This window comes from Ranitomeya imitator, chromosome 3, assembly GCF_032444005.1.
Source record: "Ranitomeya imitator isolate aRanImi1 chromosome 3, aRanImi1.pri, whole genome shotgun sequence".
NCBI classification, from domain to species: domain Eukaryota; kingdom Metazoa; phylum Chordata; class Amphibia; order Anura; family Dendrobatidae; genus Ranitomeya; species Ranitomeya imitator.
Genome location: NC_091284.1, coordinates 318,724,411 through 318,749,562, shown reverse-complemented (window position 1 = coordinate 318,749,562; position 25,152 = coordinate 318,724,411). Strand labels below are relative to the sequence as shown.

Sequence of the window (25,152 nt, the reverse complement as noted above, 5' to 3'; positions counted from 1 at the left end):
GACCAAATACTGAGCGTGGACGGCAAACCTTAGGCTACTTTCACACTAGCGATTTTGGCTGTACGGTGCAATGCGTCATTCAGGAGAAAAAACGCATCCTGCAAAGTTGTCTGCAGGATGCGTTTTTCCCCATAGACTAACATTACCGACGCATGTAACGTTTGTGCGTCGAGTCCACCATTTTCGACCGCGCATGCACGGCCGAAACTCCGCCCCCTCATGCCCAGACCTTACAATGGGGCAACGGAAGCGTCGCAAGACTGCTTCCGCTGCCCACGTCGGGCATTTCTTTCACAGCATGCGTCAGTACGACGCACTGTGAAAGGCCCGTACCGACGCTAGTGTGAAAGCAGCCTTAGGCTATATTCACACTTTGCGGATTTTGCTGCGGATCCGCAGCGGATTTGACCGCTGCGGATCCGCAGCAGTTTCCCATGAGTTTACATTTCAATGTAAACCTATGGGAAACAAAAAACGCTGTGCACATGCTGCAGAAAAATCCGCGCGGAAACGCTGCGGATTACATTCCGCAGCATGTCACTTCTTTTCTGCGGATTTTCAGCTGCTCCAATAGAAAACTGCAGTTGAAAATCCGCAGAAGAAAACGCAGTAAAAACCGCGATAAATCCGCAGTGAAAACGCGCTGCGGTTTTCACTGCGGATTTTGGAATTCTGCTGCGGAAAAATCCGCAGTGGAATCTGCAAAGTGTGAACATAGCCTTATACTGACAAGTAGACAGTCACCATGGCAGGCAGCAAGGATTCTGGGAGATATGTGGTGGAGGGAGCAGGGTGACAGCAGCACAGAGTATTTCAGGAGAGCAGTGTGCTGGTCTATAGGGGCCCCCTGTTTGGTGCGCGGAGCAGCCAGGGATTATACATAGAGCGCTGTCTTATACACACCTGGATGGACCGTCTGCTCCACAGAAATCCAGGAAACATTTCTGAGGATTGATGGCCTGTTCTGATCCAGACTTTGCATGCAGACCCCATTCCCCTCCTCAGATCCTGTCCTGGCGATGTGTGAAAGCGAGGCGACAGGCACAGTCGGGGTGACGCTGGGAAGGAAATGTAGCCATATAGTAACAATAAAAATGAGACCCCTCTCTTCAGCTGCCTCACCAGCCTTCCCCTGACTACACCTAACTGGAGGTCATGCTGCCCCCTCTATTACCCCAGACCCACGTGCAGGTGCTCAGCCAGAACCACCCTAGAATGGGTCCGCTTTCTGAATATAATACTGACATACAGATCACACATAATACCGCCATGTAGATCACACATAAAACCACCATATAATTCTCACATAATACTGCCACATAGATAGATCACACATAATCCCACAATACAGTTCTCATATAATCCCGTCATATAGTTCTTATATTATTGCACCATACTGATCAAACATAATACAACCATACATATTACATATAATACTGTCATATAGATCACACATAATGCCATCATACAGGTCACAAATAATAATTAGCGGCATCAAGTGTGGTCTATATGGCAGCATTATGTAAAAAATATACATTATATGGTGGCATCATGTTTGATCTATATGGCAGCAGTATGCAAAAAATATATATATGGCAACATTACGTTCCGTCCATATTACAGTATTATGTAATAGATATATCTGGCGGCATTATGTAATAAATATGGCAGTATTATGTAATAAATATATATGGCGGTATATTTATTATGTAAAGGCAGGAAAGTTGTGAGCTATGCCCTTCTGTGACCCCCACAATTATTATTTATTTATTTTTTTTTTGGGGGGGGGGGGGGCAATTAGACCTTATGCTATGTCGCCCTATGATTTGTATGTACGCCCCTGGTGACGATCCTCACAGCTTGTCCTGAAAGACAGCAGGCTTGGGGTGTCGGTGAGATTGAGGTGGGTTTCAGGGAGCAGGAGATGGGTGTCAGGGGGCATGGGGTGGGTCAGTGAGCTTAGGGTGGGTGTCAGGGCTCTGTCTCAGTCTTTCCTCTTCTGCTCCCTGGATCACTAGTCTCAGACCACCTGCCCTCTGCTCTGCACTGTATAGTAGGACGATCAGGCAGGAGACCTGAGGAGCTGCAGGACTACAACACTTAGGAGCTCAGTCCTGGCATGCTGGGACTTGTAGTGACACAGCAGCTAGAGCTTGCTGAGTGTCATCACCCCCTGGGTCTGCTTCCTTGTGCCAACCATAGCCCAAATGTTAGAACACTATTACTGTGCCAACCATAGTCCACCTCTTTACACTGTGCAGACCTCCCACCTGATCCATAGGTGAAGCCCCCAGGCTGCTGCCTGCCTGCACACTGATCCCCCTGCACCATGCACAGCTGCAGGCAGGGAAGGGTTAACCATTACAGGCCAGCCTGGGTGCCGCCCCTTGTAACCAGGAGGGATCCCCTGCTGCAGAGAATCATGGGGCTTCAGACTCCAGGCTGCAATCTACAGGGACAGTCACTGTGTGGGGTGATGAAGTGTTGCCACAGATCAGTGCTGCACACATAACGCTCCATGTACAGGGAGACACACTGCTGCTGCTGGGGGATTTCCTGCCCCTGGACTGAGGGAGGAAGCTTTCAGCAACACAGGGCAGGTCGGCAGTGAGCGCAGCCTGTACTGTAATAAGTACAGGCTGTGATCACTGCTAATGCTGCAGATACTTACCCCAAACCCTCGCTCCCAGCAGCTTCTCCTCAACATCTTCTGTCCTCGCAGCCCACAGCAAACAAAATGGCCGCGATCTCCTCTCACAGCTCCTCTCACAGCTGTGACGTAGCAGCCCAGTGGGCGTGTCCAGGTCACAGCTGAGAGGCAGAAGCGGCCTCAATGTAAGAGATGCGGTCGGGGTCCGACTGTTGGCTCCTATGTCCATGTGTGCCGTAAGTGAGGAGTGCAAGTGTCGTTCCCAGACACACACACCCCCACTAGTCAAAATGGCAGCCCCCAGTGGCACACAAATGTCAATAAATAAAAAACTATTAAAGTAGTTAATTTAATTTTGTATTAAAAATAATTGATTGTATAATCAATAATTATTAATACAAAAATTAAAATCACGGCACCTTCCCTTTAAACAAAACAATTCAGATGCAGTTGAAGTTCAGACTTTGAGCTTTCATTTGAGGGTATCCACATTAAAATTGGATGAAGGGTTTAGGAGTTTCAGCTCCTTACCATGTGCCACCCTGTTTTTAAAGGGACCAAAAGTAATTGGACAATTGACTCCAAGGCTATTTCATGGACTGGTGTGGGCAATCCCTTCGTTATGTCATAATCAATTAAGCAGATAAAAGGCCTGGAGTTGATTTGAGGTGTGGTGCTTGCATTTGGAAGGTTTTGCTGTGAAGTAAACATGCGGTCAAAGGAGCTCTCCATGCAGGTGAAACAAGCCATCCTTAAGCTGTGAAAACAGAAAAAAGCCAACCGAGAAATTGCTACAATATTAGGAGTGGCAAAATCTACAGTTTGGTACATCCTGAGAAAGAAAGAAAGCACTGGTGAACTCATCAATGCAAAAAGACCTGGGCGCCCACGGAAGACAACAGTGGTGGATGATCGCAGAATAATCTCCATGGTGAAGAGAAACCCCTTCACAACAGCCAACCAAGTGAACAAATCTCTCCAGGAGGTAGGCGTATCAATATCCAAATCTACCATAAAGAGAAGACTGCATGAAAGTAAATACAGAGGGTTCACTGCACGGTGCAAGCCACTCATAAGCATCAAGAATAAAAAGGCTAGACTGGACTTTGCTAAAAAAAAGATCAACCTCTACCAGAATGATGGAAAGAGAAAAGTATGGCGAAGGCGTGGTACAGCTCATGATCCAAAGCATACCACATCTGTAAAACACGGAGGAGGCAGTGTGATAGCTTAGGCATGCATGGCAGCCAGTGGCACTGGGTCACTAGTATTTATTGATGATGTGACACAGGACAGAAGCAGCCGAATGAACTCTGAGGTATTCAGAGCCATACTGTGTGCTCAGATCCAGCCAAATGCAGCCAAACTGATTGTAGTATGAAACGACGACCAGATGGACAATGACCCAAAACATAAAGCCAAAGCAACCCAGGACTTTATTAAAGCAAGGAAGTGGAATATTCTTGAATGGCCAAGTCAGTCACCTGATCTCAACCCAATTGAGCATGTATTTCACTTGTTAAAGACTAAACTTCAGACAGAAAGGCCCACAAACAAACAAACTGAAAACCACCGCAGTGAAGGCCTGGCAGAGCATCAAAAAGGAGGAAACACAGCGTCTGGTGATGTCCATGAGTTCAAGGCAGTCATTGCCAACAAAGGGTTTTCAATAAAGTACTAAAAATGAACATTTTATTTCAAATTATTTAATCTGTCCTATTACTTTTGGTCCCTTTAAAAACAGGGTGGCACATGTTAAGGAGCTGAAACTCCTAAACCCTTCAATTTTAATGTGGATACCCTCAAATGAAAAAATGAAAGCTGAAAGTTTGAACTTCAACTGCATCTGAATTGTTTTGTTTAAAATTCATTGTGGTAATGTCTATAACCAAAATTAGAAAAATGTCTGTCCAAATATATATGGACTCAACTGTATGTGCGTGTTTAAAAGAAAAAAAAGAAAAAAAAAAAAATATATATATATATATATATATATATATGTACATGTACATATATACAGGTCCTTCTAAAAAAATTAGCATATAGTGTTAAATTTCATTATTTACCATAATGTAATGATTACAATTAAACTTTCATATATTATAGATTCATTATCCACCAACTGAAATTTGTCAGGTCTTTTATTGTTTTAATACTGATGATTTTGGCATACAACTCCTGATAACCCAAAAAACCTGTCTCAATAAATTAGCATATTTCACCCATCCAATCAAATAAAAGTGTTTTTTAATAACAAACAAAAAAACATCAAATAATAATGTTCAGTTATGCACTCAATACTTGGTCGGGAACCCTTTGGCAGAAATGACTGCTTCAATGCGGCGTGGCATGGAGGCAATCAGCCTGTGACACTGCTGAGATGTTATGGAGGCCCAGGATGCTTCAATAGCGGCCTTAAGCTCATCCAGAGTGTTGGGTCTTGCGTCTCTCAACTTTCTCTTCACAATATCCCACAGATTCTCTATGGGGTTCAGGTCAGGAGAGTTGGCAGGCCAATTGAGCACAGTAATACCATGGTCAGTAAACCATTTACCAGTGGTTTTGGCACTGTGAGCAGGTGCCAGGTCGTGCTGAAAAATGAAATCTTCATCTCCATAAAGCATTTCAGCCGATGGAAGCATGAAGTGCTCCAAAATCTCCTGATAGCTAGCTGCATTGGCCCTGCCCTTGATGAAACACAGTGGACCAACACCAGCAGCTGACATGGCACCCCACACCATCACTGACTGTGGGTACTTGAAACTGGACTTCAGGCATTTTGGCATTTCCTTCTCCCCAGTCTTCCTCCAGACTCTGGCACCTTGATTTCCGAATGACATGCAAAATTTGCTTTCATCAGAAAAAAGTACTTGGGACCACTTAGCAACAGTCCAGTGCTGCTTCTCTGTAGCCCAGGTCAGGCGCCTCTGCCGCTGTTTATGGTTCAAAAGTGGCTTTACCTGGGGAATGCGGCACCTGTAGCCCATTTCCTGCACACGCCTGTGCACGGTGGCTCTGGATGTTTCCACACCAGACTCAGTCCACTGCTTCCTCAGGTTCCCCAAGGTCTGGAATCGGTCCTTCTCCACAATCTTCCTCAGGGTCCGGTCTCCTCTTCTCGTTGTACAGCGTTTTCTGCCACATTGTTTCCTTCCAACAGACTTACCATTGAGGTGCCTTGATACAGCACTCTGGGAACAGCCTATTTGTTGAGAAATTTCTTTCTGGGTCTTACCCTCTTGCTTGAGGGTGTCAATGATGGCCTTCTTGACATCTGTCAGGTCGCTAGTCTTACCCATGATGGGGGTTTTGAGTAAAGGTACCGTCACACTAGACGATATCGCTAGCGATCCGTGACGTTGCAGCGTCCTCGCTAGCGATATCGTCCAGTGTGACAGGCAGCAGCGATCAGGCCCCTGCTGTGCTGTCGCTGGTCGGGGAAGAAAGTCCAGAACTTTATTTCGTCGCTGGACTCCCCGTAGACATCGCTGAATCGGCGTGTGTGACACCGATTCAGCGATGTCTTCCCTGGTAACCAGGGTAAACATCGGGTAACTAAGCGCAGGGCCGCACTTAGTAACCCGATGTTTACCCTGGTTACCATCCTAAAAGTAAAAAAACAAACGCTACATACTTACCTACAGCTGTCTGTCCTCCAGCGCTGTGCTCTGCTCTCCTCCTGTACTGGCTGTGAGCGTCGGTCAGCCGGAAAGCAGAGCGGTGACGTCACCGCTCTGCTTTCCGGCCGCTGTGCTCACACAGACAGTACAGGAGGAGTGCAGAGCACAGCGCTGGAGGACAGACGGCTGTAGGCAAGTATGTAGTGTTTGGTTTTTTTTACTTTTAGGATGGTAACCAGGGTAAACATCGGGTTACTAAGCGCGGCCCTGCGCTTAGTTACCCGATGTGTACCCTGGTTACCGGCATCGTTGGTCGCTGGAGAGCGGTCCGTGTGACAGCTCTCCAGCGACCAAACAGCGACGCTGCAGCGATCCGGATTGTTGTCGGTATCGCTGCAGCGTCGCTAAGTGTGACGGTACCTTTATGAACCAGGCAGGGAGTTTATAAAAGCCTCAGGTATCTTTTGCATGTGTTTAGAGTTAATTAGTTGATTCAGAAGATTAGGGTAATAGGTCGTTTAGAGAACCTTTTCTTGATATGCTAATTTATTGAGACAGGTTTTTTGGGTTATCAGGAGTTGTATGCCAAAATCATCAGTATTAAAACAATAAAAGACCTGACAAATTTCAGTTGGTGGATAATGAATCTATAATATATGAAAGTTTAATTGTAATCATTACATTATGGTAAATAATGAAATTTAACACTATATGCTAATTTTTTGAGAAGGACCTGTGTGTGTGTGTGTGTGTGTATATATATATGTATGTATGTATGTATGTATGTATGTATGTATGTATGTATGTATGTATGTATGTATATGTATATATATATATATATATATATATATTCCATTTTTGATATTTTATAATAAATTTTATGGTAAGGGAGTGGCACTACAAAATTGTGCATGTACTTGGAGACATACCAAATTTGTGCTTATTAAAAACCATTTTTTTTATGAGTAATTTATATGTAAAAATATATCTATACATAAGTAGCACAAATAGAAAGGACACAAACAAAAGGAAAAAAATACACAGAAAAAAATATATCAGCAGAAAAAAATCAATCACTTGAACCATGATGCGTACAGCTGTGCATTCAAGGGCATATATGTATATGCAAAAAAACGACCTACACAATAGCAATCCAATAGTGCATATAACTGTGTATTCGGGGACATATATGTATGTGCAAAAATGGCAAGCAAATAGTGCATGCAACAGTGCAATCAAAGATATAGATGACCATGTGCGGTAAAACAATATATGCAAAATTGCAAAAAAAGTGCACAAGTGCAAAAAAATTATAGATAGATATAGATATAGAGAGAGAGAGAGAGAGAGAGATAGAGAGAGAGATAGAGATAGAGAGAGAGATAGAGAGAGAGATAGAGATAGAGAGAGAGATAGAGAGAGAGATAGAGAGAGAGATAGAGAGAGAGATAGAGAGAGAGATAGAGAGAGAGATAGAGAGAGAGATAGAGAGAGAGATAGAGAGAGAGATAGAGAGAGAGATAGAGAGAGAGATAGAGAGAGAGATAGAGAGAGAGATATCTATAGATATAGATATAGATATCTATAGATATAGATCTCAAAAGTTTGGACACACCTTCTCATTTAAAGATTTTTCTGTATTTTCATGACTATGAAAATTGCACATTCACACTGAAAGCATCAAAACTATGAATTAACACATGTGGAATTATATACTTAACAAAAAAGTGTGAAACAACTGAAAATATGTCTTATATTCTAGGTTCTTCAAAGTAGCCACCTTTTGCTTTGATGACTGCTTTGCACACTCTTGGCATTCTCTTGATGAGCTTCAAGAGGTAGTCACCGGGAATGGTCTTCCAACAATCTTGAAGGAGTTCCCAGAGATGCTTAGCACTTGTTGGCCCTTTTTCCTTCACTCTGCGGTCCAGCTCACCCCAAACCATCTCGATTGGGTTTAGGTCTGGTGACTGGAGGCCAGGTCATCTGGCGCAGCACCCCATCACTCTCCTTCTTGGTCAAAGAGCCCTTACACAGCCTGGAAGTGTGTTTGGGGTCATTGTCCTGTTGAAAAATAAATGATGGTCCAACTAAACGCAAACCGGATGGAATAAGCATGCCACTGCAAGATGCTGTGGTAGCCATGCTGGTTCAGTATGCCTTCTATTTTGAATAAATCCCCAACAGTGTCACCAGCAAAGCATCCCCACACCATCACACCTCCTCCTACATGCTTTACATGCCTGGTTCCCACTGTGGAGTTCATGTGTTCACATTTTCTGTGTCGCACAAAGACACGGTGGTTGGAACCAAAGATCTCAAATTTGGACTCATCAGACCAAAGCACAGATTTCCTCTGGTCTAATGTCCATTCCTTGTGTTCTTTAGCCCAAACAAGTCTCTTCTGCTTGTTGCCTGTCCTTGGCAGTGGTTTGCTAGCAGCTATTTTACCATGAAGGCCTGCTGCACAAAGTCTCCTCTTAAAAGTTGTTGTAGACATGTGTCTGCTGCTAGAACTCTGTGTGGCATTGACCTGGTCTCTAATCTGAGCTGCTGTTAACCTGCGATTTCTGAGGCTGGTGACTTGCATAAACTTATCCTCAGAAGCAGAGGTGACTCTTGGTCTTCCTTTCTGGGGCGATCCTCATGTGAGCAAGTTTCTTTGTAGCGCTTGATGGTTTTTGCCACTGCACTTGGGGACACTTTCAAAGTTTTTTCCCAATTTGTCGGACTGACTGACCTTCATTTCTTAAAGTAATGATGGCCACTCGTTTTTCTTTACTTAGCTGCTTTTTCTTGCCATAATACAAATTCTAACAGTCTATTCAGTAGGGCTATCAGCTGTGTATCCACTAGACTTCTGCTCAACACAACTGATGGTGCCAACCCCATTTATAAGGCAAGAAATCCCACTTATTAAACCTGACCGGGCACACCTGTGAAGTGAAAACCATTCCCGGTGACCACTTCTTGAAGCTCATCAAGAGAATTCCAAGAGTGTGCAAAGCAGTCATCAAATCTAAAAGTGGCTACCTTGAAGAATTGTGAATGTACAATTTTCATAGTCATGAAAATACAGAAAAATCTTTAAATGAGGTGTGTCCAAACTTTTGGGCTGTAGTGTGTATGTACAGTGCCTACAAGTAGTATTCAACCCCCTGCAGATTTAGCAGGTTTAATAAGATGCAAATAAGTTAGAGCCTTCAAACTTCAAACAAGAGCAGGATTTATTAACAGATGCATAAATCTTACAAACCAAAAAGTTTTGTTGCTCAGTTAAATTTTTATAAATTTTAAACATAAAAGTGTGGGTCAATTATTATTCAACCCTTAGGTTTAATATTTTGTGGAATAACCTTTGTTTGCAATTACAGCTAATAATCGTCTTTTATAAGACCTGATCAGGCCGGCACAGGTCTCTGGAGTTATCTTGGCCCACGCCTCCATGCAGATCTTCTCCAAGTTATCTAGGTTCTTTGGGTGTCTCATGTGGACTTTAATCTTGAGCTCCTTCCACAAGTTTTCAATTGGGTTAAGGTCAGGAGACTGACTAGGCCACTGCAACACCTTGATTTTTTTGCCTCTTGAACCAGGCCTTGGTTTTCTTTGCTGTGTGCTTTGGGTCGTTGTCTTGTTGCAAGATGAAATGACGACCCATCTTAAGATCCTTGATGGAGGAGCGGAGGTTCTTGGCCAAAATCTCCAGGTAGGCCGTGCTATCCATCTTCCCATGGATGTGGACCAGATGGCCAGGCCCCTTGGCTGAGAAACAGCCCCACAGCATGATGCTGCCACCACCATGCTTGACTGTAGGGATGGTATTCTTGGGGTCGTATGCAGTGCCATCCAGTCTCCAAACGGTCACGTGTGTGGTTGGCACCAAGGATCTCGATCTTGGTCTCATCAGACCAGAGAACCTTGAACCAGTCAGTCTGAGTCCTCCAAGTGATCATGAGCAAACTGTAGACGAGCCTTGACATGACGCTTTGAAAGTAAAGGTACCTTACGGTCTCGTCTGGTTTCAGTCAATACCATAAGTAACGTACTCCACCGCAATGGTCTCCGTTCCAATGTCCCCACTGCCATGAGATCTTCCCGGAGCTCCTTCCTTGTTGTCCTTGAGTTAGCCTTGACTCTTCAGACAAGCCTGGCCTCGGCATGGGAGGAAACTTTCAAAGGCTGTCCAGGCCGTGGAAGGCTAACAGTAGTTCCATAAGCCTTCCACTTCCGGATGATGCTCCCAACAGTGGAGACAGGTAGGCCCAACTCCTTGGAAAGGGTTTTGTACCCCTTGCCAGCCTTGTGACCCTCCACGATCTAGTCTCTGATGGCCTTGGAATGCTCCTTTGTCTTTCCCATGTTGACCATGTATGATTGCTGTTCACAAGTTTGGGGAGGGTCTTAAATAGTCAGAAAAGGCTGGAAAAAGAGATAATTAATCCAAACATGTGAAGCTCATTGTTTTTTGTGCCTGAACTACTTCTTAATACTTTAGGGGAACCAAACAGAATTCTGGTGGGTTGAGGGGTTGAATAATAAATGACCCTCTGAAAAGACTTTTCACAATTTAAAAAAAAAAATAAACAAAGAAATAACATTCTTTTTTGCTGCAGTGCATTTCACACTTCCAGGCTGATCTACAGTCCAAATGTCACAATGCCAAGTTAATTCCAAATGTGTAAACCTGCTAAATCTGCAGGGGGTTGAATACTACTTGTAGGCACTGTGTGTGTATGTATATGTATATGTATATATATATATATATATATATATATATATATATATATATATATATATATATATATATATATATATATATACTTTTTTTTTTTTTTACTTTTTTAGCGACTTTGAACATATTGTTTTACCGCAGATGGTCATCTATATCTTTGATTGCACTGTTGCATGCACTATTTGCTTGCTATTTTTCGCACATACTGTACATACAGTTAGGTCCATATATATATATTTGGACAGAGACAACATTTTTCTAATTTTGGTTATAGACATTACCACAATGAATTTTAACTAAAACGATTCAGATGCAGTTGAAGTTCAGACCTTCAGCTTTCATTTGAGGGTATCCACATTAAAATTGGATGAAGGGTTTAGGAGTTTCAGCTCCTTAACATGTGCCACCCTGTTTTTAAAAGGACCCAAAGTAATTGGACAGATTCAATAATTTTAAATAAAATGTTCATTTTTAGTACTTGATTGAAAACCCTTTGTTGGCAATGACTACCTGAAGTCTTGAACTCATGGACATCACCAGACGCAGTGTTTCCTCCTTTTTGATGCTCTGCCAGGCCTTCACTGCGGTGGTTTTCAGTTGCTGTTTGTTTGTGGGCCTTTCTGTCTGAAGTTTAGTCTTTAACAAGTGAAATGCATGCTCAATTGGGTTGAGATCAGGTGACTGACTTGGCCATTCAAGAATATTCCACTTCTTTGCTTTAATAAACTCCAGGGTTGCTTTGGCTTTATGTTTTGGGTCATTGTCCATCTGTAGTATGAAATGACGACCAATCAGTTTTGCTGCATTTGGCTGGATCTGAGCACACAGTATGGCTCTGAAAACCTCAGAATTCATTTGGCTGCTTCTGTCCTGTGTCACATCATAAACACTAGTGACCCAGTGCCACTGGCAGCCATGCATGCCCAAGCCATCACACTGCTTCCGCTGTGTTTTACAGATGATGTGGTTTCCTTTGGATCATGAGCTGTACCACGTCTTCACCATATTTTTTCTCTTCCAATTATTCTGGTAGAGGTTGATCTTGGTTTCATCTGTCCAAAGAATGTTCTTCCTGAACTGTGCTGGCTTTTTTAGATGTTTGTTAGCAAAGTGCAGTGTAGCCTTTTTATTCTTGATGCTTATGAGTGGCTTGCACCGTGCAGTGAACCCTCTGTATTTACTTTCATGCAGTCTTCTCTTTATGGTAGATTTGGATATTGATACGCCTACCTCCTGGAGAGTGTTGTTCACTTGGTTGGCTGTTGTGAAAGGGTTTCTCTTCACCATGGAGATTATTCTGCGATCATCCACCACTGTTGTCTTCCGTGGGCGCCCAGGTCTTTTTGCATTGATGAGTTCACCAGTGCTTTCTTTCTTTCTCAGGATGTACCAAACTGTAGATTTTGCCACTCCTAATATCGTAGCAATTTCTCGAATGGGTTTTTTCTGTTTTCTCAGCTTACTGATGGCTTGTTTCACCTGCATAGAGAGCTCCTTTGACCGCATGTTTACTTCAGAGCAAAACCTTCCAAATGCAAGCACCACAACTCAAATCAACTCCAGGCCTTTTATCTGCTTAATTGAGAATTACATAACAAAGGGATTGCCCACACCTGTCCATGAAATAGCCTTGGAGTCAATTGTCCAATTACTTTTGGTCCCTTTTAAAAACAGGGTGGCACATGTTAAGGAGCTGAAACTCCTAAACCCTTCATCCAATTTTAATGTGGATACCCTCAAATGAAAGCTGAAAGTCTGAACTTCAACTGCATCTGAATTGTTTTGTTTAAAATTCATTGTGGTAATATCTATAACCAAAATTAGAAAAATGTTGTCTCTGTCCAAATATATATGGACCTAACTGTATATGCCCCCGAATACACGGTTATATGCACTATTGGATTGCTATTGTGTTGGTCGTTTTTTTGCATATACATATATGCCCCTGAATGCACAGCTGTACGCATCATGGTTCAAGTGGTTGATTTTTTTTTTTTTTTCTGCTGATATATATTTTTTTCTTTGTATTTATTTTTCCTTTTGTTTGTGTCCGTTCTGTTTGTGCTACTTATATATAGTTATATTTTTACATATAAATTATTCATATAAAAAATTGAATTGTTTTTTAATAAGCACAAATTTGGTATTGGTCTCCCAAGTACAGGCATAATTTTGTAGTGCCACTCCCTTGCCATTAAATTTAATAAAGGTATTTTATACTTTATTATGCTTCTGTTTTATTTGATCTATGATTATTTATCTCTATAGATTTATAGATATTTATGCATATATATTTTATTTCATATATATATATATATATATATATATATATATATATATATATATATATATATATATATATATATATATATATATATATATATATTTTCACTTTTTTTGATCTCCATATGTACGGTTTATAGTTAATATTTGGACTGCTATTTTCCAGGCCAAAGGTGTAGATGGAGAAGAGTAGGGGTCTTAGAACTGAGCCTTGGGGAACACCGACAGTAGGCGAGATGAGGAGGTGGTGTGGGAGGAGACATTGAATGTCCGGTCTGTTAGATATGATGAGATCCAGGATAGGGCCAAGTCTGTAATGCCAAGAGATGAGAATCTGTAACAGTAGGGAGTGGTCCACAGCGTTGAAGGCAGAAGACAGGTCCAGGAGGAGGAGGACAGAGTAGTGTTGATTGCTCTTGGCGGTTAGGTCATTGGTCACTTTAGTTAGGGCCGTTTCAGTTGAGTGATCTGGTCGGAAGCCAGATTGTAACCAGTCAAAGAGGGAGCAGGAGGAGAGATGGGAGGACAGTTCAAGATGGACATGCTGTTCCAGTAGTTTTGAGGCATAAAGGAGAAGGGATATCGGGTGATAGCTGGACACAGAGGATGGGTCGAGGGAGGGTTTTTGGAGGATAGGTGTGATTGTGTTTTCACCTCATTCTTCAAACACGCATCAGTTTGTATGTGAGAGGTTGAAGAGTTGTGTTATGGTTGGGATGAAGACTTTTGCGAGGTTAGTGATGAGGTGGGACGGGAGCGAGTCAAGCATGCAAGTGGTGAGATGTGATCTTGACAGAAGGATGGAAAGCTGTCATGGTCGAGAAGCTGGCTTTGGAACAGGGCTGACAAGTCAAGAGGAGGGGCATTGGGGGCTGCGGGCCAAAGCTTTGTCTGTTATCGATCTTCTGCTTAAAGAAAGGAAATTCTTCAGCAGAAATGAGAGGGGAGGGAGAAGATGCTCGGGGACGGAGTAGAGAATTGAAAGTGTTTTGAAGAGCTGTTTAGGGTTGTAAGTCAGGGAGGATATGAGAGATGAGAAGTTTGTTTTGCGGCAGTGCGCGTGGACTTGAAGCTGGCGAGGGACTGCTTATATGCAGTGAAGTGCTCAGCAGAACGAGATCTCTTCCATCTCAATTCAGCGACCCTGGAAGCCCATCTCAGTTCTTTGGTCAGGCTGGTTAGCCAGGGCTGCCTGTTGATTCTACGAGTTTCGCTATGCATGAGCAAGGCGGACGAATCGAGTGTTGCTGAAAAATCTTTAAATTAGGTGTCCAAACTTTTGGTCTGTACTGTATATTTAATTGTAAACGAACCCCACCAATATAGCCTTGCTTATATTATAACCTATGTGATGGATCTACAAGAAGGCAGAAAGAACTGAAAACCCTTGGGATTTGTTACGTTCTGTTTTTATAATTGCATGGTGATCATAAAATGCAGCAATTGCTAATGGAATTGCTTCACCTCCCAGTAAAGTATTGATTTGCAATGTATCATGCTATTTATAATGTATATCAAGATGACAAACTACTGTATACTATTGCTGAACTATGAGCAAAAAAAGTTTATTCACCCCAATGGTGCCTCTTGAAGAGAACATTCTTAACTCACACAAATCCCTAATTTGTCAGGGAACACCAAAATAGTGACAGATTTGTTAATTTAATTTCAAATGAATCTATTTTACTAAGTATTATGTTGCTAAATGAGGGTAGTTTAAATCAGTGACTAGGGTCTTGATTCTTCACTGTATTGCTTAGATTTTATGAAAACTGCTAAAAGAAACTGTTTTTTTTTCTGCATCTCTAGAAACCTCGACTCGTGATTTTCAAAAGCCCACTCCTCCACATGCTGCCAGTTAACTAGTTAACGGGTGATATTTATCTTGCAAAGACTCACGCCTCAGCAAGATAAATTGACATGCTGTGGTCTGGAAAGACGCGCTGCATGTCCGTCTCCACAAGGAAACCGCAGATGTCAGTGCACTCATAGTACGCAGCAGTGGCGTAACTACAAAGTTATGGGCCCCGGTGCGAACTTTCAAATGGGGGGCCCCCCCACCATGCCAAAATATTTTCCACCCAAATTCACATTTTCCCTATTAATTAATTCCCTATTAATTAATTCCCTACATGCCCCGGCTGCCCCCCCCCCCTAGATACGCCACTGCCCTAGATACGCCTCCTTGCCTATTCCACCACTTCCATCATTTCCTCCTCCACCACCATCCCCATCCTTGCCCATTCCACCACTTCCATCATTTCCTCCCCCACCACCATCCCCATCCTTGCCCATTCCACCACTTCCATCATTTCCTCCTCCACCTCCATCCTTGCCCATTCCACCACTTCCATCATTTCTTCCTCCTCCACCACCATCCCCATCCTTGCCCATTCCACCACTTCCATCATTTTCTCCTCCACCACCATCCCCATCCTTGCCCATTCCACCACTTCCATTTCCTCCTCCACCACCATCCCCATCCTCGCCCATTCCACCACCATCCCCATCCTTGCCCTCTCCTCCTTCTACACACACACACACACACACACACACACACACACACACACACACACACACACACACCTCTCCTCACGCTCTGCCACAGCATCTCATCGCCTTCCTCTGACGCCATCCAGCGGTGCGTCTGTGTGAGAGGAAGCAGGAAGACAGATCGCTGGGCAGCGGCGCTGCAGGGATTTCTCCCTGCCTGCCGAAGCCACTCTGCAGGGGCTCCCCTCCACCTCTGCTCACATTGGGAGTCGGCGCTCTGCAGCTTCTCTGTGCCGGTTGTCAGCTTGACAGTCGGCGCAGAGAACAGCCGACTCCCAGTGCGGGGGGCGGCAGAATGCAGCTGCCGGGGGAGACGCTGCGCTCTGCCCCCCCCCTAGATTCGCCTCGGACTATTGCCGTGCGGGAGGGATCTCCTGCACTGCAACATGGTGTCGGCCGGTGCCTCTGACCTGCCGGGCGGCGGGCCCCTGACCTGCCGGGCCCCGTCGCAGTGGCGACCGCTGCGACTGCGGTAGTTACGCCACTGGTACGCAGCATCCAACCCGCAGCAGTTACTGACTGTGAGAGACGTGGATGCTTCAGGGTACGTTCCCCCAAAGGGGTTGTTCACTACTAGGACAACCCTTTCTTGATCAAAATGTTTGGCCCCCATAAAATAATAAAGCTTGTACTCCACTCCCATTCCCAGGGCCCCCATGCGGCTGTATGACTTGATGCCGGCACCCAATCAGCGCTGGTGTCACTGTCCCCGCCTTCCACAAATCTAACATTAAGTGAAAGTATAGGTTGCAGCTGATTTGACTTCCTCTTGCTGCTCAATTCGGCAGGAGGCTGCAACATTGACACCACCGCTTATTGGGAACTGGCGTTGTGTGTCACAGCAGCACGTGTGCCCCAAGTGAGTGAATACAGACACTGCAGAAATGGTTCCAGCATGGGAGACTAGTATAGGTTTTATTTTATGTTGGCCAAGCGAGGGGTATGAGAAGAACTTGTCCAAGTAATGGACAACTTAGAGTGCGCTTTTTTTTTTTTTTTTTTGCTTCCTTGCCCTCCCCCATAATATGCCCCCTTATCTCAAAAGCAGTGCTACAGCTGTCCAGGGGTTGTTAGCTTTTGAAGTATATAAGATTGAATAACAATATCAAATACAGCCCATGGACAGATATATTGATTTCTGGTTCATATGGAAAAATAAGTGATTATGCTAGACCACACTTTAAAATTCTGTATTTCAAACTTTTACAGTCCTATTCTCAGCTGGTGGGAATATGTGAAGAAGACTTCAGTGAAGATGAAGACGACTTTCTGCAGTGTGCTCTAACCCTTGCTATCATTGAAGATTGCTTTGAGCATGGCTTTAGTTGTCCTGAAGAAGTTGAAATCTTGTTTGGAGACTGTAGTGATTCTGAATGACATTCGATGAAGTGATTTAATGGGCTGGATAACACCTTTAGTCCACCATGCAAGAAGTTGTTTTTGTTTGTTTTTCCCCTCACCAGTGTTTTTTCTAAATTGTGTGTTGCAAATGGATATTGTGCACATGTCTGGGGTTAACTGGCAGTGCTTGTCTAGCAGGCCTTTAAAATAGCCCATTGGTTCTTTGAGGCAATTCCATATTCTGAATGTTTTGAAAAACCTGTTTATATTTATATATAAAAATTTTTTTTAGAATTGTATAAAAATATTAGAATAAAGAGTTTTGTGTATTTTGCTTGCTTCTGTTTCAACATTGACCATGTTTGTATTTCTTGGAACTCTTTGCCACCAAGTACTAGTGTATAGGGGCTGCCATGCTTGTGGTATGTAACCCATTTTTAGACTCTTGATGGAAGTTTGAGGCTTTGACAAGTGTATGACTTAGCTGAAAAGTGTACTATCCAAAATGATACAGGATCTATGTATGCCAGGCTATTAGGAATACAATTGAAAGTGCCAACATATTCTGCAGAACTTCATAATTGGTCACATGTACAAAGAATATCGCACTACAGTGTAACACAGAATTCAATCCAAGGGACCTGCTTACAATCAGTGGCATATTGTGTGGTCCAGTCAAGGATGCCATTAGGCACAAATGCCTGAGTTGAGGGCCCGAAAGCTAAGGTACGCGCACCCTCCTGTTCACCCATCTGACCTGCCTGCCACCCTCTACTCTTCTTGTGATACCCCCCTCCTTGCTTGTGCATTGTGAAGTTTGTGGCAGTCTGCTGCCTGCCTTCAATAATATTTAGATTGGAGTCCTCGGTGGTTGATACCATATTTTCAATTAATCATTAAAAAAGGTAACAAATTGCAAGCTTTCGAGACATCTGCCATCTGCAGACCGGACATAACTGCAAGAGAAGTATGCTGCCTTCCAGGTGCGATGATCAAAGATGTGACCGATAGGATACCAAAGCTCTTCAGCTCCAAGGACGTCCACCCATTTCTTCTGATACATGTTGGCACCAATGACACGGCAAGGAAGGACCTACCGACAATCTGCAAGGACTTTGAAGAGTTGGGGAAGAAAGTAAAGGAACTGGATGCACAGGTAGTTTTTTCTTCTATCCTTCCAGTAGATGGGCATGGCACCAGGAGATGGAACAGGATCCTTGATGCAAACAACTGGCTAAGACGATGGTGCAGACAACAAGGATTTGGATTCCTGGACCACGGTGTGAATTACTGGTATGATGGACTCCTCGCCAGAGACGGACTACACCTCAACAAACCTGGGAAACACACATTCGCCAGAAGACTCGCTACACTCATCAGGAGGGCGTTAAACTAGAAGAAGAGGGGACGGGAAGAAAAACATTAGACTCGAACAAAGACGACCCAGGAAAACATACTCAGAAGGGAGGTAAGAACATTTCTAAAACAATCCACAGTGAGGAGATTGGAACAAAACAAAATCCTCTAAACTGCATGCTCGCAAACGCCAGAAGCCTGACAAACAAGATGGAAGAACTAGAAGCAGAAATATCTACAGGTAACTTTGACATAGTGGGAATAACCGAGACATGGTTAGATGAAAGCTATGACTGGGCAGTTAACTTACAGGGTTACAGTCTGTTTAGAAAGGATCGTAAAAATCGGAGAGGAGGAGGGGTTTGTCTCTATGTAAAGTCTTGTCTAAAGTCCACTTTAAGGGAGGATATTAGCGAAGGGAATGAGGATGTCCATATGGGTTGAAATTCATGGAGGGAAAAATGGTAACAAAATTCTCATTGGGGTCTGTTACAAACCCCCAAATATAACAGAAAGCATGGAAAGTCTACTTCTAAAGCAGATAGATGAAGCTGCAACCCATAATGAGGTCCTGGTTATGGGGGACTTTAACTACCCGGATATTAACTGGGAAACAGAAACCTGTGAAACCCATAAAGGCAACAGGTTTCTGCTAATAACCAAGAAAAATTCTTTCACAATTGGTGCAGAATCCAACCCGAGGAGCAGCACTTTTAGACCTAATACTATCTAATAGACCTGACAGAATAACAAATCTGCAGGTGGTTGGGCATTTAGGAAATAGCGACCACAATATTGTGCAGTTTCACCTGTCTTTCACTAGGGGGACTTGTCAGGGAGTCACAAAAACATTGAACTTTAGGAAGGCAAAGTTTGAACAGCTTAGAGATGCCCTTAATCTGGTAGACTGGGACAATATCCTCAGAAATGAGAATACAGATAATAAATGGGAAATGTTTAAGAACATCCTAAATAGGCAGTGTAAGCGGTTTATACCTTGTGGGAATAAAAGGACTAGAAATAGGAAAAACCCAATGTGGCTAAACAAAGAAGTAAGACAGGCAATTAACAGTAAAAAGAAAGCATTTGCACTACTAAAGCAGGATGGCACCATTGAAGCTCTAAAAAACTATAGGGAGAAAAATACTTTATCTAAAAAACTAATTAAAGCTGCCAAAAAGGAAACAGAGAAGCACATTGCTAAGGAGAGTAAAACTAATCCCAAACTGTTCTTCAACTATATCAATAGTAAAAGAATAAAAACTGAAAATGTAGGCCCCTTAAAAAATAGTGAGGAAAGAATGGTTGTAGATGACGAGGAAAAAGCTAACATATTAAACACCTTCTTCTCCACGGTATTCACGGTGGAAAATGAAATGCTAGGTGAAATCCCAAGAAACAATGAAAACCCTATATTAAGGGTCACCAATCTAACCCAAGAAGAGGTGCGAAACCGGCTAAATAAGATTAAAATAGATAAATCTCCGGGTCCGGATGGCATACACCCACGAGTACTAAGAGAACTAAGTAATGTAATAGATAAACCATTATTTCTTATTTTTAGTGACTCTATAGCGACAGGGTCTGTTCCGCAGGACTGGCGCATAGCAAATGTGGTGCCAATATTCAAAAAGGGCTCTAAAAGTGAACCTGGAAATTATAGGCCAGTAAGTCTAACCTCTATTGTTGGTAAAATATTTGAAGGGTTTCTGAGGGATGTTATTCTGGATTATCTCAATGAGAATAACTGTTTAACTCCATATCAGCATGGGTTTATGAGAAATCGCTCCTGTCAAACCAATCTAATCAGTTTTTATGAAGAGGTAAGCTATAGACTGGACCACGGTGAGTCATTGGACGTGGTATATCTCGATTTTTCCAAAGCGTTTGATACCGTGCCGCACAAGAGGTTGGTACACAAAATGAGAATGCTTGGTCTGGGGGAAAATGTGTGTAAATGGGTTAGTAACTGGCTTAGTGATAGAAAGCAGAGGGTGGTTATAAATGGTATAGTCTCTAACTGGGTCGCTGTGACCAGTGGGGTACCGCAGGGGTCAGTATTGGGACCTGTTCTCTTCAACATATTCATTAATGATCTGGTAGAAGGTTTACACAGTAAAATATCGATATTTGCAGATGATACAAAACTATGTAAAGCAGTTAATACAAGAGAAGATAGTATTCTGCTACAGATAGATCTGGATAAGTTGGAAACTTGGGCTGAAAGGTGGCAGATGAGGTTTAACAATGATAAATGTAAGGTTATACACATGGGAAGAGGGAATCAATATCACCATTACACACTGAACGGGAAACCACTGGGTAAATCTGACAGGGAGAAGGACTTGGGGATCCTAGTTAATGATAAACTTACCTGGAGCAGCCAGTGCCAGGCAGCAGCTGCCAAGGCAAACAGGATCATGGGGTGCATTAAAAGAGGTCTGGATACACATGATGAGAGCATTATACTGCCTCTGTACAAATCCCTAGTTAGACCGCACATGGAGTACTGTGTCCAGTTTTGGGCACCGGTGCTCAGGAAGGATATAATGGAACTAGAGAGAGTACAAAGGAGGGCAACAAAATTAATAAAGGGGATGGGAGAACTACAATACCCAGATAGATTAGCGAAATTAGGATTATTTAGTCTAGAAAAAAGACGACTGAGGGGCGATCTAATAACCATGTATAAGTATATAAGGGGACAATACAAATATCTCGCTGAGGATCTGTTTATACCAAGGAAGGTGACGGGCACAAGGGGGCATTCTTTGCGTCTGGAGGAGAGAAGGTTTTTCCACCAACATAGAAGAGGATTCTTTACTGTTAGGGCAGTGAGAATCTGGAATTGCTTGCCTGAGGAGGTGGTGATGGCGAACTCAGTCGAGGGGTTCAAGAGAGGCCTGGATGTCTTCCTGGAGCAGAACAATATTGTATCATACAATTATTAGGTTCTGTAGAAGGACGTAGATCTGGGGATTTATTATGATGGAATATAGGCTGAACTGGATGGACAAATGTCTTTTTTCGGCCTTACTAACTATGTTACTATGTTACTATGAGACTACACAGGTCTCTTCATCAGGCAAAGACTAATACAAAATCTGAAGAATCACATATTTATACACAACACAGCACAGAAATAATGCAATAGATAAGACAGGCAAATGTCTTATTGCAGGCATCTCCTGTCTTAAGGGGGTATTGTATTAACCGAATACTTAACCCCTATTCACAACATATGGTATAATTAGAGCCAGTTCACACTACTGATCAAGCAGAAGTCTGGCGTGGAAAGCTGATATTTTGATGAATATCTACAATGGCTGCTTCCTTCTTTCTTCCCATTCATTTCTATGGGAGACAGCGATTGCAGAACAGTGGGTTTTAGCAGTGCCAAAAAGACCTGTCCTTTCCAAAATTCTGCTTGGAAAAATCTGCTGTGAGCTGGCTGTTACAATTGAGCAGCTGCATACCCCATCAACTACTATGATTTATTTCTGGGTGCGGTGAGATTTAGAGGCCCTGTTCCTGTGATCGGAGGTGGGCATAAGTAGAATCCCCCTCTAATCCCAAGAACAGGGGCTCCATAACTCTAACTCCCCTGTGAAATGAATGGAGTGGCTAGTCAGACATGCGTGCATTAACTCAATTCATTTGACTGGGAGTTACAAAAATAAGTGGAGCTCCCAGTAAAATAAATGAAGTGTGGCCGCTCGCATGTCTAAACAGCTGCTCGTTCATTTGTGTGTTTTTCTCATATTTCAGAAGCTATAATTTTTTTTGCCATTGATGTAGCAGTATGGGTCATGTTTATTGCAGGATAAGTTGGTTTTTGATAACACTATTTTAGGGTACATAAATTACTGCTTTATTAACGCGTTCTGAGGGGATTAGGAAAACCTGCAATGGCATCACTGACTTCACGTTGTAAATTTTGCAACTTTACGTTTTTCTTAGTACAATTATAGTAATTTTTTTTTTTTATTAATGGTCACGTTGTGTCCCTTATTGAAAACACAAGTAATTGTGTTTTTTTTTTTTAATAGTCTCAAGATTCATATCTTTGTCTTTCTATAGAGCTGTGTAAGGACCTCATTTATGTAAGGGGGGAAAATGGCAAGTCTGGCAGCATTTTATGCTGATTATTTTTAATTTTACATTTCAGTATTTATATAAAAAATACATAATCGTGTAGTTTTCTCTCACTTAATTGGTGCTACTACTTGTTCTGTATAAATCAGTTTGCTGCACTTATCTGCTATTAAAAAAAGTATATTCACTATATTGCTCGATTAGTGTAAACAACGTCTCACCAAAAAAACTAATACCATAAAAATAATTTTTATTAAATTGCTCTTAAAAATAACCAATAACCTAAAAACAAACCACACCAAGCAATAATTAATCTACTACACTAGACAACACTCACAGGTGGGTATCCCTGTTACACCCTTATAATCCCTTCCTGAACCCTACCCGCGATGTTCCTTCTGCGGTGCTGCAGGTCTCCGGCGTCCTGTGGTTATTCCTGGCTTCTGAACATAGTCACTTGCTGCTTCAAATGTGCACACAAAGCGGTGGACGAAGCAGGACCTGCCGTTACATCACTGATCACGTGGAGCCGCGGGACAGCTTGGAATCCTGTCAATGCGAAGATACGGGTGGCGAGGAGGACCAAATCCTACGTGTTTCGGAAAGAACGCTTTCCTTCATCAGGGATCCCCATGTGAAGCAGTAAGTGACTATGTTCAGAAGCCGGGAATAACCACAGGACGCCGGAGACCTGCAGCACCACAGAAGGGACATCGCCTCTTCTTCTTTCAAGACGTGAGCTCCAACTACAGGTAACAGGCGGCGTGCACACAGCAGATTTCCGACCCGGTCTAATCTGTCTGTAGCGTGCAGCCCTGTCCTTTATTTTTTTCACTGAAGCTTTGCCACCGGCCAGGGCTGCTTCTTTCATGTTTTTTTGCTTTTTTCGACATATGTACTCTCAATGAAGTAGACTTAACAGCTTCTCATTTGATTTGCGGGAAGCCCTTGCTTGTGACAAACTATATACTTCTCTCAGACTCTGATCCATGAGCGCTCATAATTGTCTTAACCAGCTTATCTCACTTGAAATTTGTTATCCATAGTCATACTGGCTTAATTTATTTATTCATTTTTGGCACTAGCCTCCTTGATATGCTCGTCGTTATATAGATCTATAACATTCAGTTCAGGCATACCCCCTATAGTATTGCTTTTTACCGCTATACAGTCTAGGGCAATATAGTATAGGTCCAATTGGGATTTAGTGCAATTTTTCTTGTGTATGTTTTATATGTATGTTTCCACATAACCTTTCTATGTAATACACATTTTGTCTTTTTGAATCCCTCGTTGTGTACGCAAATTTATTTCCGTTTTTATTGATTGTTAAATCTTATCTGCAGACCGTCTGTACAGATAAACTTTAATGCAATTAAAGGTACCGTCACATTTAGCAACGCCTCAGCGATCTAGACAACGATGCCGATCGCTGCAGCGTCGCTGTGTGGTCGCTGGAGAGCTGCCACACAGACAGCTCTCCAGCGACCAACGATGCCGAGGTCCCTGGGTAACTAGGGTAAACATCGGGTTACTAAGCGCAGGGCCGCGCTTAGTAACACGATGTTTACCCTGGTTACCAGTGTAAATGTAAAAAAAAAAAAAATACATACTTACATTCCGGTGTCTGTCGCGTCCCCCGGCGTTCTGCTTCCCTGCACTGTGTAAGCGCCGGCCTTAAAGCAGAGCGGTGACGTTACCGCTGTGCTCTGCTTTACGGCCAGCCGGTGCTGACACAGGATGCAGGAGGAGTGCAGGGAAGCAGAACGCAGGGGGACAGACCATGTAAGTATGTAGTGTTTTTTTTTTTTTTAAATTACACTGGTAACCAGGGTAAATATTGGGTTACTAAGCGTGTCCCTGCGCTTAGTAACCCGATGTTTACCCTGGTTACCAGTGAAGACATCGCTGAATCGGGGTCACACACGCCGATTCAGCGATGTCTGCTGGAGATCCAGCGACGAAATAAAGTTCTGGCCTTTCTGCTCCGACCAACGATGTCACAGCAGGAACCAGATCGCTGCTGCGTGTCAAACATAACTATATCGCTATCCAGAACGCTGCAACGTCACGGATCGCAATCGATTTCGTTAAGTTGTTCCGTGTGACGGTACCTTAACCCTTTTCTGACCTCGGACGGGATAGTATGTCTGAGGTCAGATCCCCTGCTTTGATGCAGGGCTCCGCGGCGAGCCCGCATAAAAGCCGGGACATGTCAGCGCCTATTAACTAGTTAAATGCCGCTGGCAAACGCAGACAGCGGCATTTAACTACCGCTTCCGGCCGGGCGGCCGGAAATGACGTCATCGCCGACCCCCGTCACATGATCGGGGGTCGCCGATGCTTCAGAATAGTAACCATAGAGGTATTGCCTCTATGGTTACTGATCACCGGTGGCTGTGAGCGCCACCCTGTGGTCGGCGCTCACAGCACACCTGCAATTCTAACATAGTAACATAGTAACATAGTTAGGCCGAAAAAAGACATTTGTCCATCCAGTTCAGCCTATATTCCATCATAAT

At 43.2% G+C, this 25,152-nt stretch overlaps 1 protein-coding gene across 1 annotated transcript in view; it reads left to right on the top strand.

The window, feature by feature from the left end:
* The window catches only part of LOC138671620 (probable E3 ubiquitin-protein ligase makorin-1), a 77,105-nt gene extending 59,707 nt beyond the window's left edge, over positions 1-17,398 (top strand). The window contains exon 9 of the mRNA XM_069759797.1: positions 17,048-17,398. Within this exon, the coding sequence (XP_069615898.1) occupies positions 17,048-17,215 (168 nt within the window). The 3' untranslated portion in view covers positions 17,216-17,398. The remainder of the gene's footprint in view (positions 1-17,047) is intronic.
* The last annotated feature ends 7,754 nt before the right edge of the window (positions 17,399-25,152 follow it).